Source organism: Enoplosus armatus, chromosome 9, assembly GCF_043641665.1.
Source record: "Enoplosus armatus isolate fEnoArm2 chromosome 9, fEnoArm2.hap1, whole genome shotgun sequence".
In the NCBI taxonomy this organism is placed as follows: domain Eukaryota; kingdom Metazoa; phylum Chordata; class Actinopteri; order Centrarchiformes; family Enoplosidae; genus Enoplosus; species Enoplosus armatus.
Genome location: NC_092188.1, coordinates 23,682,395 through 23,700,931, shown reverse-complemented (window position 1 = coordinate 23,700,931; position 18,537 = coordinate 23,682,395). Strand labels below are relative to the sequence as shown.

General features: G+C 44.7%; 1 protein-coding gene across 1 annotated transcript in view; it reads left to right on the top strand.

The window, feature by feature from the left end:
• The window catches only part of cdk14 (cyclin dependent kinase 14), a 149,789-nt gene that overhangs the window by 40,232 nt on the left and 91,020 nt on the right, over positions 1 to 18,537 (top strand). The window contains exons 3-5 of the mRNA XM_070911678.1: positions 11,939 to 12,184; positions 15,577 to 15,671; positions 16,247 to 16,326. Coding sequence (XP_070767779.1) covers positions 11,939 to 12,184; positions 15,577 to 15,671; positions 16,247 to 16,326 — 421 coding nt within the window. The remainder of the gene's footprint in view (positions 1 to 11,938; positions 12,185 to 15,576; positions 15,672 to 16,246; positions 16,327 to 18,537) is intronic.

Sequence of the window (18,537 nt, the reverse complement as noted above, 5' to 3'; positions counted from 1 at the left end):
CCTGAAAGTGGATGGCCCACCTGAGTCTCTGTGCGTCTCAATGCTACGGATGTGACCAGAGACTCTGGGGATGGAAAGAAAGTAGCGGGAAAAGGGAGAAGGCAGTGTGTGTGTGTGTGTGTGTGTGTGTGTCTGTTTAGCTTTATCTGCAGTTTAAGTCTCAATGTTGCCTTCTGCCTTAAATCCCCCCTCCACCACCACCACCACCACCTCTACCACCAATCCCCTCTGTGCTAATAGGTAGCATTTCCGTTGTGGCGGTGAAATGGGTGCTGATGTTTACTGGTCTAATGGACGGAATGCTCCGCTGCAGCATTTTCCTGCACACAATATGTCGTCCCACTTCAGGCAAATTTGCAACACGCTCGTCTTTTCCGAGCCCAGAGGGGTTGGAATGTGGGCACTGTGGGAAGGACAAGGAAGAGAGACGGGGACAGGCCATTTACCATCTGTGGCAACGTCTCATGGACGCATAATGAGGCTTTCTGCAGGGCCATATGCAGCTCCTTGGGAAGACAGCAGGCTAGGCTGTTGGGGAAAAAAAAGACAGAGAGAGAGAGAGAGAGAGAGAGAGAGAGAATAAGGAAGGAGGGCTGAAGCAGAAAGAGTGAAGTAACAGGGTGTCGTGTTCGAGAGAAGATGAGTGTTGACAGGGTACAGGGCCAAGTCTTGAGTAGTGTCTGCTTAACGAAGAAGCAACATAGGCTCTTTTTTGGCAGAGCTTCAAGTCTAAAGCTTGCTTCAGTATATGCAAGACATAGGCGGAAGCAAAGCATATCTATCTCTGCGTTTCGACCACTTCCTTTCTTTTGTATGGTCTCACAGGTATATCGTCTGGAGGTATGCTATCAAATCTGTAGCCTGCGCCCAATTTTCACGTCTTTCATTGTGGCCCGGCATGGCTCAGTAAGCGTTCGTCTGGGACACATGCCATTTCAAGTAGGCTTCACGATAGATAGGTGACAGTTCGTAGCCTCAAGGGTTCAGTGTGCTTCCAGCAAACTAGAAGTGGTCGGGCGACACTTTGTGCGACCTAAAGGGAAGTGGCAACGCTGCGTAGCTCTGTAGGCGTGACGCGAAGAATCGCGCCCGTGATATGGGTACATACGTTCGGACAGTTCATGGTGGTAGAAGAGGTAGTTGTTTGAAAGAGAGGCTCGAACCCTGCCCACATTCACAGCTCCATGTACCCGGCCAATTGCTGTTTAAGGTGGCCATTATTGTTCACTCAAAGTTAACTCCACGCACTCCCGGCTTGCTGAACACAGTACCCCATCGTCAACCAGGAAGGCGCTGTGGTTTTCACTTTCTCAGTGCATCTATGGCAAAGCAATGGGCCATTCAATTGAAGAATCATGTTTCAATACATAACTAGAGGACCTAGTTCTAATAGTTGTACATGCGGTTCTTGAGGAGTTTTGAAAAGGGTCAAGTCGTGTCTTTCATTTAAACAAATGATTTCTGACCTTTTGATTTGTGTCCGTTTTTAAAATGACGATGAGCCCGCTTGCACCGCAGGAACTTTTTCAGTGGCGCAGGAACCATTTCAGTAACTCAGGACCCTTACCTGGGTTTACACTGGAAGAACTAGGGACTGAATTTATGTACTGTGCAATAGTTTCCAGTGTCAAAAAAAAGTCACTGCTCCGGAGGTAGTGCTTTCTGATAGTCTGGGACCTATTGGACGGACTTTGCAGTACTGCAACAACTTGTGTGCCATTTTATTCACCGAGTTAGCAGCACTGCGTGCCACTAGTAACACAATTAGTCCCCTTATGACCCCTTGTTACAGGCTACATATGAGCCACTGATCTAGACATCGTTGTCGACTGACTGGTCCAGTTTCAAACTATCAAGCCCCGTCAATTCCAGAGGACGTTTTCCAGACTCTCACTTCATATTTTGAAAACTGAGCTCTGGGATGTTTGCTGGCTTTGTGACTGTGTATACAAGCAGGAACTAGTTGAAAGTAAATGTTATCTTCCTCTGTATTCATACCACCATGTCATGTCTCGTGTAGAGGGTCCTACCTGCTGGAATACTTGAGCATCAAATCCAGAGCTTCAGTACCGACGGTGCTGGCTCTTGGAAGGAGAGGTCAAGCCAGAGAGCACCACTCCAGCGTAAGACCTGTGTAAAGGCCTCCGACAGCAGACACAATGCTTTTATTCAGATGCATTTCCCCGGAGATGAGTCAATGGCGCACAATATGATTCATGTATCAGGGGCCTACAAAATGCAGGTCTTTGCTTAAGTGGCACTCGTGCTAATGAGTCAGGAGTGAATACCTAGGCCTGAAATCCACATCCAGTTAATAACATATTGTTATGCTGATTTCATGTGGACACTGTTGTGTTAAATCTCTACATGAGACATGACACAGATACTTTTTCACCATAAGCACCACATCCTAATGGCCGTCAAAATATGCTTGAATTTATCTATTTCTTGCTCCACCACTTTGGTCCAGACCGAAATATCTCAATAACCTTGATGGATTGCCGTGAAATGGGTGCAGACATTCATGGTTCCGAGAGGAGGTATCTTAATGACTTTAGATGATTTCCATTCAGTCCCACCCTGAAGTAGTACTGGATGGATTGGCATGAAATTTAGTACACTCCCCTCAGGATCAATTGTAACAACTGAGGTGATCCCCTAACATTTCCTTGGTCAAAGTGTCAGTATGTCCAATACTTTGGTTTATAACCAAATGCTGCACTATGAAGTGCTCATGTTGGTAAAACGCTAACACCTCACCCTAAAGTCTGGCGAGCATGGTAATTATTATACCTGCTTAACATTGGCGTGCTAGCATGTTGAGGCTTTTTGCTCATTTGTGCACCTAACAGAGTTGCTAGCTGATGGCTGTGGACGCATCTGTTTGGTTTGTTGTTTGTTTTGTTTGTATGTTTGGAGCTTCAGCATTGGCAGATGGCAAATTAAATCCTATTTGCGTCTGTGTTTCTGTGTTGTACCCTATCCGGACCACCAGAACGGTAAATTGACTGCAGTGGAAAAGAAAAGCAGTGAGTGTCCCACCAGTAGAGGTGTTTTAAATTCCAACTTTGCATTGTAACAAAGTGAAAAGTTCCTCTGTTTAATGAAGTATTTTCATTATAATGCTGCACTCCTGGCTCGGGTTTCACAGACTCATATGACAGTGTTTTTGAAGGTGAGCTAGGGTAGAGGCTGCCAGGGCTGGTAGGGAAAGAAATGGCTGGAGGCTGTGGTAAGGAGCTAGCCACGTCACAGCCATTCTCCTGAGTGACGGTGCACTCTCCTGAAGCCATAACGGCTGGGAAGCCAGCCAATTTAGTCATTTATATGTTGGCGCTTTCTGTTCTCCAGAATCCCAATCAAGGGCAATGGCCGGCTGCACTAATCAGGAGGTAGAAGGCCTGGCTGAGTCACTAGCTGGCCAGAACACTTCCTCCTCCAAGAAGCCTGCTGGACCACAGAAACCTCCTTCCCTCTTGGAGAAGTGGCTGGCTGGCTGGCTGGCTGGCTGACACTGGTCACTGAGTTTGAACTGTGCAGTGTCTTTGGAGCTAGAGATGCAGATACACATAGGAACAATTTGTAAAGCATTAGAAGCGGTGACACAGTGATAAAAGTGCATAAAAATGGTGGGTGCTGGGTTGACTGCTGAGATCCATCAGCTTCTAGGCAAATCTGAGGGGAAAAACTCATCAGGTTGAAAAAAAAATGGAATATCATTACAAAATAACAAGTAGCCTAATCAGGAAATGTGTTATTGATTACGGCCATTATATTGCTCTGTTAAGAAACTGAATGCAAATTCGTTAGGACTGAGAAATGTAAGCAGTGTCAGGTGGGAAACACTATCAACAAGTTATGAATCATTAAAAAAAATCTGTAGCATGTAGATGTTTCGAACTTTCACCATGACATTTTAAGATATCCCTACACTGGCTTAAAATATTTTCAATGAAAACACATCAGTCATCAGTATTGTATTCAGTCTTCACAATTTTATCCAACTTTATCGTAGTTTTATTTATCATAAAGTTTGAGTTATATGATCTATGAGCCAGTGAAAATTTTCTCATGTAGTATATATATATATATTATGCAATATTATTGTGGCTGTCAGTCCTAGCCAGACCCTCTTTATAATAGGATGAGTTGGTGGAATATTCATAACACAACAACCACATCAGGACCGCCACACCCAGCATGGCAGTATGGACCAGCGCTAATATGTTTCGGGATTATCGGGATATTATTTTTTATTATTATTATTAACAGTCAACCGCTGTAAACTAGAGGCCTGAAACATTCTTGAATGTATTTTTCTCAAAGAGCCTACCAGGTATCTGGTATAACTCATACAACATATCGGTATGAATCTCGCGTTTTTAGACCATTGAGCTCTCTCTGCTGAACAAGGCAGGGGAACAATCTTAAGCTCAACCTTCAGCAACTCTAATGCTTATACTTTTTTGTATAGAAAACCTAATATAGAAATGTACCATATTAGAAGTTTGCTGATATCCCAAACGTAATGAAGGCAGAAAAACATGTCAAGTGCATGTCACATATAGTGCTTTCAGTGGTCTTCACTAATATGCTCGAACCAAGCAGCAACCACCATGGCTGAATGCTGAAGCGAATGCAAAAGGGCCTTGAGCCGCAGTTCCTCTAATCGCCACTGACTGCTGGCTGAAAGAAAATTTGCTTGTATTGAATCAATCAAAAAAATGTCTCCAACTTGTTTGGAAATACAAAGTCAATACCTTATTTCCTTTACAAAATAAGATCTCAATAGCTAATTTCACTTCCCCCCCCCGATGCGTGTGTCGAGTAGCCATTTTGGAAACAAAGCAGATATTAAGGCTTAAACAGGACTACGTTTTGATTTTGGTCTTGGTTGATAGGTGTTACAGCCTATCACAGTCCGACAGGGATGTTGCTCCTTGCTTGGCTCACCTCCCTCCCCTTTGGAAATTTGGATTCATTTCCTGGCCATAGTAACTGACAAAATGACAGTATGCATGATTTGGCTGTGCCAGTCTCTACACCACATCAATGATGCAACATGCTTCATTAATAGATGAAAATAATGTGCTGTACGAGGTACCTGTACCTGTGGCATGCGGTTCATTCTTGCCACTGTGGGATACCTGGGGATTGATCCCTATTAAAGCTGGTCAGCATACATCCATTTCTATGATATTTCAATGATGTCGACTTTAAAATATCATATAGATCTGTCACTGCGGGGGTTGTGTTCTGTTTTCTGCAGTCGCGATGTAGGTACTCGATGCTGCAACGAGGAGCCACTATCTGGGGCATCAGTTGTTTTGTTCCGCCACATATTTTAATGAAGACTCTCCTCCACAATATCTCAAGGCTGCTGCTCGAGATGATAAAGAGCCACAGCAGCAAAGTCACAAAAAAAAAAAGCATTTACATATTTTATTTCGCTGGTGCACTTCATGGGAGTGACTTGCAGTGAGGAGTCACATTGGCTTTGACAGGGGGCCAACAGAACTCAAGGATATGGAAAACTAGGTTGGTCTGTGCCAAAAAGGAAATTACAATATTTCATCACAAAATAACTGCTACAATATATTAAAACCCACAGATTAATTCATATCCATGCAAATCTGTGGGTAGATAAACATTTTCATCACCATCGGTCATGGTTTAGTGGTTTCCCTGGTCTCGCATAGCCAGACCCTCTCCACACTTTAGAGAAAGTTCAAACCCCGCCCTCTTCCACACCTCTGCACACCCGACTCTTTGCCGAGGCCACCCAATAGCGAGCAACGCAGTTGAGACAGCGCTTTTCTGCTATAAAGCAATGTGCTAGTACCACTTGACAAACCTTAGCCTCGCACCCTTGCAGTGAAATGGGAGTTAGTGGCTGCCTTTATCTGCCGAGATGTGACTCTCACTGAAATATCACCGCGCTGGCGTGCCAGTTTACCCCTCAATCAGACGATCTTCCCCTTAAACTGTGAGTCATTATTGTATCCGTCCATCATTCCTTTTTCGCTCACCCATCCGTGGTTCAAATCTCTCCGTCGGCAGGCAGTGACCAAAGGCGCCGCGCAAAAAAAAAAAAAAAAAAAAAAAAAGCTGCTGTGTTTGAGGAGGCACCAGCTATATTTAGCACATACACAGCTCTATCTGCCATTCAAGAACACCGAAAAGAAAGGCTTGCGCACTCCAGACAGTGTGGATGGGAGGAGGATGAGGCGGGTTTTTTTTCCTCCAGTCTCTTCTCTGGTGTATTGTCTCACTATCGTCTCGAGCCCAGAACGATGGGCCCAGGCAAGCCGATAGCCCTGCTTTGTCTCAATGAAATGGAAATGCGTTCACACAGTGGGTAAGCCCTGAATGTGGCCAAGTTAACATGGCTGATAGCCATGAGTTCGCAGGGCACATAAGTAGGCTTTATGGCTGATTGGTCTTTTATGGCCTCTGTGTTTCTTGTCATCCTTCAAGCTAATGTCATCAGTAACTACTCCTCTGGAGATAGTTGCATTAGCCCGGGCCTGCCCACTGTGTTGCTGCCTACCTTTTCCATTACTGCATGACAGCTCGCAGATAAGATTCATCTTAAATGATTCCTGTGGGGCAATGGGGTCACTGCAGCAGTACAGAATAAATTATAGATAGATAAACAATACAGTTTATCACCGTTTGTTTGTTTGCTTGTGTGTGTGTGTGTGTGTGTGTGCATGTGTGTTGGCATATCCGAGTGGCGCTGCTGGTGGAGGGGGGTAGTAGTGATTAAAGAGGCCGTCCTTCAACCAGAATCGATATGGTGTAATTGCATCCGTGGCGGGGTTTTCCTGTCTCAGCGGGCGCTCCCATCCTGGCAACAGAGGCAAGCCAGATGTAGCAGGGAATCCACATGCTGCCATAAACCAGTGAGCAAAGTCAGCCTTCCCGGCACTCGCGCACACAGGATTGCACTTCACTTCGAGCGTCCGCTCTTATTTGTTTTATTTATGTGACATAATCTTGTTCACTTAAAGCTGCAGTTTATATATATATATATAAATTATATACATACGAGTCGTTATTTTACCCAGTGTTTATATGGAAATGTTGATTTGCGCGGGTTTAAGAACATTTGTACCACAACTGCATACATAACTGGCTACTGTTAGCACTTAATGCTAATATTGCATTGCTTTATATGGAGATTTAAGTGTAGCATATCCACGCGCCATACTTCTGCACTCGACCTGTTGGAAAAAATGAAAGAGAGAACGGATTTTGGCTCAATCCCAATCTGGACCCTACACGTTTACATTCATCGTATGAAGGGCCGTCCCGAACCAGCCAGCTCCAACAGCGAGTCTACACCGCTGCTAACTTGTCATTACTTCATATTAGCAGTAATAGTAGAGAGACCATACATTTACAGTTAAGCAGAATATAATAAACTGTAACTCAACAACAGAAGAAGCATGGCATCTGTCGGTATCCATGGCGACACGTTTCCTGCTAGAATCAACGCCCTTTAGCGCCCGCCGTACGCTTCCAGGCGTCGCACGGAGCATACGCAGGAATAAAGGTTTGATGCTTCCAGGCTGCCCAGGCCAGGCCCCCTTTCTCTCTCCCCGTAAACGTTGGTTACTCTTTCTTGTGTGAGATGTTAATGTGATTGCGTGCGACGGCGTGGTGTTGCAAGTAGGCGTGGAAGCCCCCGTCTGTTATTTCCCTCATGGCGCCTCTGAAAGGTGCTGGATTGATGAGTTGTCTGCAGCAGGCCGTAGTGAAATGTTGGGGGTGTGGAATGACATTACACCCGTGTTCGGGGGGTCCGCGTAGTTTTGTAAATCATGGGTTTGTTTTTCCATTTTCTGTATTTTCCATTGCCTTCTCAAAATGGTTTGTTTCAGCTAGAGATACTTGATGGGCCGTGGCATAAAACAAGTCAGGGTTTTTGACATATCTGAATTGCTAAATACCTGACCTTGATGCGCCATAGCTGCAGTGTGATGTTCTTAGTGCTGGCTTGGGCAGCACTGCGTCACATCTCCATGAGTTTTTGATTCACGCAGCTCATCTTCTGTCCCCCGTCCTTCCCCTGTGACTCTTAATGCGGCAACTGACGGCCGAGACATAGTCTTACGCGTCTAATTTGAAATCAATCCGGTTCTACGTTTACTTGTACGTGTCACTTGTAGCGCTTTGTGTGGGTTAAGTATTGAACACGCAGGCGATGCGTTATGCATCTATGCAGCCATCTATCCGTCCAGCTGTCTCTCCATTGATCCGTCCATCCATTTCGAGTTGCCTGTCCTGGTCCGGGTCATGGTGGCAACAAAGCAAGAGAGCAGCCAATCCAATTGGGGATCGTGTTTGAATCCAGTTCCAAATCCGCTTATCCAATCCGAATCCTTCCGTATCCCTGATTGAATCTTTTTACGTAGATTGTTTAGTGGAGAATGAAGACCTCTTAGTTAAAGCTTCCAGCTCCTTCTGGGGTGGGGGGGGGGGGGGGGGGATCTCCAACTGCTCCCTGGCCAGCTATCATGTGACTCACACAGCACAAAGGATTGCTGCACCTACATAGTATTATCATTGGATTATTTCACCACAAAGGAAAATTCCAATCTCATTAAGATTCATCCTCTGGGAACCATGAATATCTGTGCAAAATCTTGTGCCCACCCATGCAGTAGATGTTGGGATATGCAGTAATTTAAGATCAATCCGTTGTATCATGTAAATAGAATAGTAAATAATGCAGTTGGGGACGTGTTGGGGAGATGCCCTCCCTGAGCTTGCAAACCGGCAACTGTAACCAAGCGCAGGTGGATTTTATAACGCGAGGCCAGAGCAACAACGGAGCTAACAGAGGGTATCGTATTCCAAACACAATACTGAGCACAGAGGCTATTAATGAGGAAGGAGCTCCCAGCACAAGACCAAAACCAGCTGTCACACGCGAAAGAAGCACTTTGAGAAATCTTCCTTCATGCCAGAAGCAGTAGGGTAGAGCATTTCTGATTAAGTTAGGCGGACGTCAAACATAACAGTTTGCCTATTGAGCATGACAATAAAATATCATTATTCACTTTCTAGGAAACCTAACACGCTCTCAAAACAGGATGTCCTTGCACACCATTAGGCTCAGTTACAGCTGACACGTGACTGGCATGTGTTGTCCAGCGGCGGAAGAAGTATTCAGATCCTTTTACACTGGTAAAAGTAGCATTACCAGCATTCTCTATTACAGGTAAACTATTACCTCAAGTGAAAACACAGAAGTGTTATCAGTAAAATGTGCTCTTTGTGCAAAATGACCCACGTCAAAGAGTTTTTGGAGTATTACAACATTAACATGCGTGCAGCACTTTAATGTAAGGTAGCTTGAAGCTAAATATATTGGGTGCAAGCATTGCCATTTGGTTAATGTTTAAAGTGTAGTAAGTAAGTCGATACCACCATGCAGTATTTCAGAAACCTGTCACTCTTTGTGCAGGAAGTAAAACGCCTGTTGTTCCCAGGCTCTCTACTCCTAGTTCCTTTTTATGGTTCCGTCGTGTCCCCTTTGCCTCCGACGGGTCCTCTGATGTGGAAGGCTTGGAACGTAAGCGCTGTTGAACACATCGGTCCCAGACACTCTCATCAAGTATTGATGCCTTGCAGTGTGATAGGTCCTTAAATGACGGTACTTGTTTTTGTTAGTGTATGCGCCGTTCCAGATTGACAACCGCTGTCGCCGAGGACGTGCAGGATATGCACGGGACTCGTGTTTCTTTTTGTTTCTCCTTCATCTTTCCCTTGATGTATTTCATGGCCCATTTTACACGCTCGTGTGCTTTATGACACATTCCGCCGTTCCTCCCTCTGTTGGAATACTTCCATTTTGCTTCAGTGCTCAGATGCGCAGATGAATAAAAATGGGAACATTGCTACACTTTTAAGGCCTTCCTAACTTTGTCTCAAAAGCTTGGAGGAAAAAAAAAAAAAGGCTTAGTAGGTTACAGTGTAGTTACATCATCAAATCATTGGTCCTTGATGAATCTGCTGTAAACAGGACAGTCTGTTAATCTGATCATTAAAGGATGCGAATTGTTGTTATTGATGACGGGGGTTGAAAAACGCATGTGCCTTTCTGCCCTAATGCAGTTAGGGCAGAAAGGCCAATAAAATGGCCGCAGTTATTAAGCCGTTATATTTATAAACGACATAATAACAGTGTCTCAACGAGCTGCAGCACGTAAAGTTAAAGCTGGAGTTCAGCCGCTATCACTGACGGATTAACTCGGCCGTAGCTGATTAATGTTCCTTTTTGCGAGCTGGCGAAACAACGGAAAATACATTTGCGCTCCATGTACCGGTATCTTTACCACTTCCTCTCGGCAAAAGGCGGGAAGAAAACACCACAGTGTATCGTTTTTGATGTTCTGAAAAGCTGTTTAGACCATCAGCTGTCCAGCAGCTTTGGTAGTTGTCGAACGTAAATCCGTGCAGACGTCACAACTAACGGTTTGAGGTACAATAATGTAACTAATAATAACTCATGTCATATTTACTATAGTATTCCTATAGAAAACTAGCCACGTTTAGGTGAAAGACTCCCTGGCTGACTGGTTGAACAAACAGCGAATACATAAAAATAAAACCAAAAAAACAACAACACCGGAGGAGGCAATTGCATTATTCATTTATCTGATACTGTTCATATATAAACATGTTGTCTAATTCCCCCCCGGGGATCAGTAAAGTATTTCTGATTCTGATTCTGAAGATAAATAAAAACATTTTTTGTGGCATTTCTGCTTCATTTTCTTAATTGTCGCAGTAGAGAGAGACCGGAAAGGCAGGGGAGCGAGAGAGGGCATGGCACGCATTAGGACCCAGTCCGCTGCCTTGATACATGATCTGGTAGCTCTACCGGGCCCCCCCCCCCGAGCATGCACCATGCTTTTGCTGCACTCGAACGTGGAGCACAAATACCGGCTTCCAGATGAATTTATCGAAAAATAATCACCATTTAAATCGCAATTTTTAGTCCGAAAGCTCCCAAATATTTTCCCAGAACCGTTAAACTGCGTGTTGCCATTCAGTTTGTGGTTTGCAGTAATTCGTGGGCATATTTGTATGAATGGCACAATGAGAAAAACATCATCGCTATCAATAATTTGTTTCCACACGAGCGTCATGGAGGAGGGGGAAGCCTGTGGAGTGGGAAACGCTGTGGCGTGTCCAGTGAAACCCGGCCCATGTCGAGGAACAAGCCAAGGAGCTGCGAGATGACTCCTCTTTGTGTGTTAGAGTAATTAGAAGTTCTTCCTGCAGGGGAGCCCGGGCCTAAATATTTAATTTGAAGGGAGCCGTGGCAAAACATGTCATGCCGCCTGCGTCTTTTGTGTCCAATGCGCACAGTCCATGGTGGAGGAGCAGCTGGTAATGTGCTTTGTGTTGGGAAATGATGGGGAGTTTGGAGGGCTGTGTGTGTGTGTGTGTGTGTGTGCCCAATGAGCTTGTAGGAGACAATCCGTAGCATGTCTTCACAATTGTATGGAGGTGTAGATGTGTGTCAGAGATAAGGTGGAATTGAGTGAGTATGGGAGCAGCGGCAGCCGGCGTGTGTGTGTGTGTGTGTGTGTGTGTGTTTGTGTGTGTGTGTGTGTGTGTGTGTGTGAGGCTGGAGCTGTTTTGATCAGAGAAAAGAGAGATGGAGATAAGAAGGCTCTCATCCTAGCGGAGAGGTAGCAGCAAGGCTCTACAGGGAGGGAAGAGACCCAGGCTGACAGAGAGATGAAAAACAGGCAGGATCTGGAAGACGGGGGCACAGTCAGTTTTTGGCTGAACACCGATAATCGCAGATGGATTGATTGATTTATTTATTTATTTTCCTTCCTTCTTCTTCTTTAATGCTCACTTTCATCTCCTCCTTCATTTCTTCCTACTCTTTTCTTTTTTCTTTTTTTGACAGATATGTGTCACAAAGATGTCCACACGCAGCTGCCAGGGAACGGACTCGGTCATCAAGCCCCTGGACACCATCCCTGAGGACAAGAAGGTGAGAGTGCAGCGCACGCAGAGCGGCTTCGACCCGTTCGAGAAGCCCGCCAGCCAGGTGAAGAGGGTCCACTCTGAGAACAATGCCTGCATCAACGCCAAGAGCTCGTCCGCCAGCAAGGAGTCACCCAAACTGCGTCGGCACTCCAGCCCCAGTTCTGTAAGTACACCTGTCAGACACGGGAGGGGCCAGTGACATAGTTATTGTAGAATTCATCAATACACCTAAAAAAAGTTTTAAAAAACCCCCCTTGATCCTTATGATTAGACGTCCTGTAGCTTAAACGAGCCTCCGATTGACCTGTGCTTGCATCATCAGGGGCTCGCTGCACAGCTTTGATTGTGGCTTCGGTCTGTTAGTGCTCACGTTCCACTAAGACCCGATCTAGGTGCATCAATTAGACAGAGCTGTCTGATCCGCAACTATTTTAAGAAGACCTAAATCGTCAGGGTAACTTCTGAGAGACGAAATAACCAAACCGGCGCTGCTACAGTCTTAACTGCCTGATGTGTGCCTCCATATTAGAAATTATTACTATTTATTGCTATTTGTTTTTATTACTTTTAGATTGTTATTTATTTATTGACTACGGGACTCTGGGGGTATGGGGGTTAGGGTTAGGGGTACTTGGTCTGGTATGACCAGTATTAAACTCCTAGATACTGTAGACGTTGGCGTGTGCTGGACAAGCCGTACAGAGTCACGGTGCCTGACTGTTGTTCGCCAAGGAATAGTACGCAACCCCCCATGAAAAGAAAAGAGAAAAGGATAAAGCAGGAGAACGGCAACAAGAGACAGACCACAGGAAAAGCCACTATCAACAGCGGTGGTGATGATATAGTATTTGGTGGGTGAGATAGCACCCAGTGGCGCCAGCATTGCCATGGAAACACAGCTTGTAGTTCTGAGATGGAATGGGGGTAGAGAGGTGGTAATTCTTTTTTTTTTGTTTGTTGTTGTTGTTGTTGCTGATAATTAGTCGGTCTATTTTTGTGGATCTTTTTTAATTCACATCAAGACTGGTTTGATATGCCCTAAAAGGCTGTATGAAAGAAGTGGACGTAGCCACGGCGATGTCATCCATTGGTTCGCTAGGGACTACCGCTTTGAAGCGGCATGTTGGCCGTTGCCATATTGTTTTTTTTGGGAGCCGGAAGTGACCATATTTGGACGAGAGGGTTGAGCTGGGAGTCTGAGAACCCGAGGACATGGCGATATACCGGTGACCTGACTGCACCGGGCTCCTGGCTCCGCCGTGCAAACTTGCTGCTAACAAAGTTAGCTTGTCAATGTTAACCGCAGACCCAGAGAGTGTCTTTTCAAACAGCTGAACCCCTCTGTCCTGACTTGTCAATCACAAGGTAGCCCCCGCCTTAAAGCATACCCTGGTTTGTCGTCTATTTCACTCTAAGTGGGACCACAATATACAAAATGAATGCCATGCTGTGTTGACGAAGACTTGAAACTCGCGACTGAGACCATAAACTCATGAGGAAAATGTTTACCGGGGTAATAAATCAAGTGAGAAGGAGGGTTATTTTCTCATAGGCGCCTATACAGTCAATCAATCTATACTTCCATCTGCAGCCGCCCCCCCCCCCCCCTGCTGGCCGTTAGAAAGAATGCAGGTTTGAGGCATTTCCGCGCTTCGCTTCACTTTTCACACCCAGAGGTTTGGCGCTTGTGTCAGGTCAGCTTCGCGCGAGCGCTTAAGCTTGCATTTTGCCTGTCACCGCCAGCGCCACCAGCTGTTTATCTCGATGAACCCGCCCCTAGTATTCATATTCATATTCATTCATTCATTCATTCGCTTTCGTCCCTCGACACCAAAGTCCGGATACGTCGACCGCAGCATTCGCTTGCTGGGCTTTGACGCGGCTGCGGCTTTTTCAAGTCGCCGTCAGAGCAACCAATCACCTGTATTTCTCAGGTGCTTCGTTTTGGCAGCCAAGCTCTGAAAACACATTTTCCAGCCTGTTATTAATCCTTCCCACAGTTTAATTGAAGGCTGTTTCCAAACAACATGATTTTCTTAATCATGCAAATGAGTTTTTGGAGGGTTTTTTTTTTTTTTTTTTTTTTTTTTTTTATACATATGTGGTTTCGCTCCAAATGTGAAATGCTTAATGAATGTCGCACACAAATAAGATTTAATAAGTGTGATGTGAGGCTTGACTGATTGCCTGCCAGCATTGCTGCGAGACGCTAATGAATTGTTTCAGCCGTGATTATGGAAACGAGTAAATTGTCGCTTTCATGGTCCTTTTGTTGAGGCAGCGCCACCAGTCCAGCTCTCTTACAGTTCACACACAGCCTCTTGGATCGTGGACTTCTTGGTCGTCTTTGTCATCAGACATGTCCTGTGCTTCAAGATAATAAGGTTTTAATCGGCACAGACGCTCCAGGCGAATGCTGCACTCATGGCAGTTAGCCACATTAGATTGCTTCCTATGAGAAAAGCTTTTCTCACTTTACCCATTAGGGGTCGAGCTCCACAAGGCTCCTCCGGACGAATGATCCTGCTGACCGTGACACGTCGAATCTCGTCGTTCAGTACACACTTAGTCTAAAGTAGGTTTACATTAAAATAACGATAATAATAAAGATGATGATAATACAATACAATTGTTTGAAATCCTGGAAAATGCGTTCAAGACACAAATGCTTTTTTATCAGGCTTCGCATACCTGATCCAGTAGTGGATCATTCATCAGACATCATGCATATATATATATATGTTCGATATGGAGTATTTATTTGACTGTTTTCGACATTCCATTTCTCTGTCAGTGTTTTGACATAGGTTGGTTACGAGTCAAGAGTACAGCGTGTCGTTTACAACCTGGGTGTTTGTACGTACTGTTATGTAAAAAGTTTATCTCGTAGTGCAGTTTATGTAATGCCTCCTTATGTGAGACTTGATTGTGACCAGTTAGTGGTTTATGATGATGGTTTACACTCACAAAGCCCTATTTGACGACTACTACTTATCTGCAGCTATAGGTCAGAGGAGCTCCCCCATGTAAACGAGGAGTTAGCCACTTGTTCGTAGTGACAGCGGGTGAGATTCTGACACGGAGCACAGCCGTTGCTCGGGCAGAACGACTCAAAGTCGTAGTAGATAATGATACTAGTAGCTTTTCAGGCCACAAACCTTCACTTCACCAGATTCTGGAAGCGGACCAAGACCCTTTTTTCGAGCGGCCTCGTCCCGGTTATTGAGTTTCAGAGCTGAACTAGTTTCCCCCTTTTTTCATACCAATTGGATGCGAACACATTCAGTTCTGGGCCTCATTTCCCTCCGAGCTGTGGTTATTACATCTTCCTCTGTGAACTGAGTTATGACAATTAAATGAAAAGTAGTCTTCAGAGTTCTTGTATGAATTCTCTCCTCCCCCTCACTGACATTATACCTCCCAGATGATGCACTTGAGAGAGCTCCAGATTTCAATATCTCTCATAGACTAGTAATCCTCCTAGGGCTTTCTTTTCTGGGTTACTGAATTTTTATTTTATTACCTTTTTCCCCGCATTTCTCTCTTTTCCCTCAGCCTACAAGCCCCAAGTTTGGAAAGGCAGATTCCTATGAAAAGCTGGAGAAACTGGGAGAGGGCTCATATGCTACAGTTTACAAAGGAAAGAGCAAGTAAGTAGCGTGTGCATGTCGACTCACACCTAATCCACTCACTCGTCTTTATAGCTTTATGATTCACAAGAGCCACTCATGCAGGCATTGCATATTACATTTAATTACGCTGGAGAAGTGCTGTAACTGGATGAACTGATTAAACGGAACAGCAATAACGGTTACGGAGTGTAGTTTTATGTAAATAATTTCTCCTTTTTGTAGAGCTGCAAATCCCACACACGTTAATATCATTTCTTTTATTCCAATCACTATACGGACGGATGTTTCTATTCATTCGCCTTTTTTTTTTTGTGGGCGCTTTGCTGTGTTTTGCCAAGTGCATTTCACACACCGTAAATGCATGAAACTCCACAGGCTCTAATCTCCGCGGTAATGATGTTATTTTGCGTCGCTCTTCACTACGACGGCTTTGATTGGTGGGCTTCATTCCGTTGTAATCCGGCGGCCTTGTACCCGGGTCTCACGCCACTGCTGCTAAATTGCATTTCATTGGCTTAACAATCCTCGCTGTTCCCCCAGCTTCACTGGTTTTTAATACATTCTTTTTTTCTATGTCTGTGTTCGCTTGCCAGGGTGAATGGGAAGCTGGTTGCTCTGAAGGTGATTCGTCTGCAAGAGGAGGAAGGAACGCCCTTCACAGCCATAAGAGAAGGTAAGAGGTTCAGGGTTGCAGAGACTGTTATTCTGCTTAAATAGTAATGCTATGAGCCCCCCACTCTCTCTTTTATTACCTCTTTGAATAGAGAGTCCTTGTGGATGATGATTCTAGAAAACAAAAATCGCCTTTCGGTTAGAAAATCAGGATCAGTTACAACCATAAGCCGTCCTAATTTTGCTACAACTGTACAAGTGTCACAAACAATTCAAAATGTGTCCTTGAGCAAGGCCCTTAAACCCCAACTGCTCAAGTGGAGCTGCTCAGATTATTCTGTGGTAGTACTGGAAAGCTTAAAGTAAAATTACCCTGGATGAATAAGAATCTTGGGAAACACTGTCCATCAACTTTGACAACGTTTGAGCAGCCTGGTCTCCGAAGACGTGGGCACAGTCTCTGGATTTCCCGTTGCTGGGTTAGCCCGATTCTTATTTCGTTCGTTCCGTTTTCCTGTGGCCGGACATTAGCCAGAAGTAGGCTGGGTAGTGGAACAGCCTTAGGTCAAAAAAATTGGGGAGGACAGGAGGAAAACCGTCCTTACTGTGGCCACCGGCCACCGAATCTGCACCGTGACCGTGGCGTGACATGTTCTGGCTTTCACTGTAACTTATCAGGCCGTCAGGCCATTTCATTTGATCCACCGAACTTCTGAGTAGGCAGGACTAGTGATCCTGAGTGAGTGGGGTTAGTGTTCAGGAGCTGCTTTCTCAACAACTTGTAACCGACCCATCAGTTTTCACGAAAGTTCACTCTTTGTGCTTTAGCAAACGACTTGTATGTGGTCGCATCCCAGCGTGCGTTTTTCATCAACCAGCAGATTAAAATAAACTCTAATTTTCTTACTATAATTCATACTGTGTCACCAGATTCACCTTTGATATTTCCTCACAGTATGTGAATTTAAATATGTGGTGATTTATCAAAACCAATTCTTTGCTTTGTACAATGGTGCTGCTTGGCACACCCCAGTGGGCAATATTATTGAATTATAATTTTGGTTGAAATAACGAATTTTGACCATTGCACGCCACTAAAAATATCTAAATGAAGGGCTCCTTTAAAAAAAACAAGGTGTGTCCATGACAACCCCCCCCCCCCCCTCCGCTTTGTATTTAGTCTTTTAAAAAACTGGACAAACAACCACTCGGGGCAATCAGGGGGTTCTGTGTTTTGATTCCTGTCCTCCAACCGTTCTGTAGAACTTGCCCTTGTTTGTCCAGAGTCGATGTGATTGGCCGGTTACGTGCTAGCTAACCCTGACTGGTTGTTTGATTCGGACCTGGTCCAGTTTAAGACTAAATACAAAGGGGGCGGGTGCTCACGGACACGCGGGAGCCCTTCAATTAAATATTGTTAGTGGCATGCAATCGTCAGCATTCGTTATTTCAACCAAAAATATAATCCAATAATATTGCCAACTGTAGCTTTAAGTGGAGCCTTGATTTGAGTGTCGCTGTCAAACATTGGGTGTGCAGGTGCGCAGAAGGTTCATCGCCTGAGTCCAGCAGGTGTCAGCTTCAAACTGACTGCGTCCTCCTGTTCTCACGAGACTGAGGAGCGTTCAGACATGTGCACACACTGTACTGAGCAAGCTGAAAATCTTTCAAAAATAAGATTTCGTGAATTCAGGTCACTATAACGGAGCCATCTCCATTATTCATAGTGAGGTCAGTAATTAACTCAGTGTTTGCTCCATTACCTTAAGTGGGTTTGATGATTTCAAATGAAAGTGAATAGTGAGTATCAAAACACAGCAAAATCGAATGCGTCTGATCGAGTGTTCCGCTGCCGCTGCTGAACCCTTAAAGTTCGTTTCTTGAAGATCAAAGTGATCTGCCAGTGCAGTGAGATTACTCCTGCCTGATTCCCGACACACGTCGACCGGTTTCAAGGATTTAATAGAAATGATTGTCAATATCTTGAAAAAGAAGACAGAATCCATTAAAAAAAAAAAATTGAATGGAAGAATGAAAGAATTTCACAGATTTGGCAGATTTGTTTTTTTTTTTCACTTTATTAATGATAATAACACTTCAAGGACTCAATAGCAGACAAAAAAAAAATGTCTTGATAAGATGGATGTTCTGGCTGTAAACATGCCCAACAAAGCTAAAATAGCTGACTTATATATTGCATGCTGCCCGACGTGGATCAAACACACACACAGACCCCAAATTCTGCTCTGTATTCATACGTCTGACATCCCGG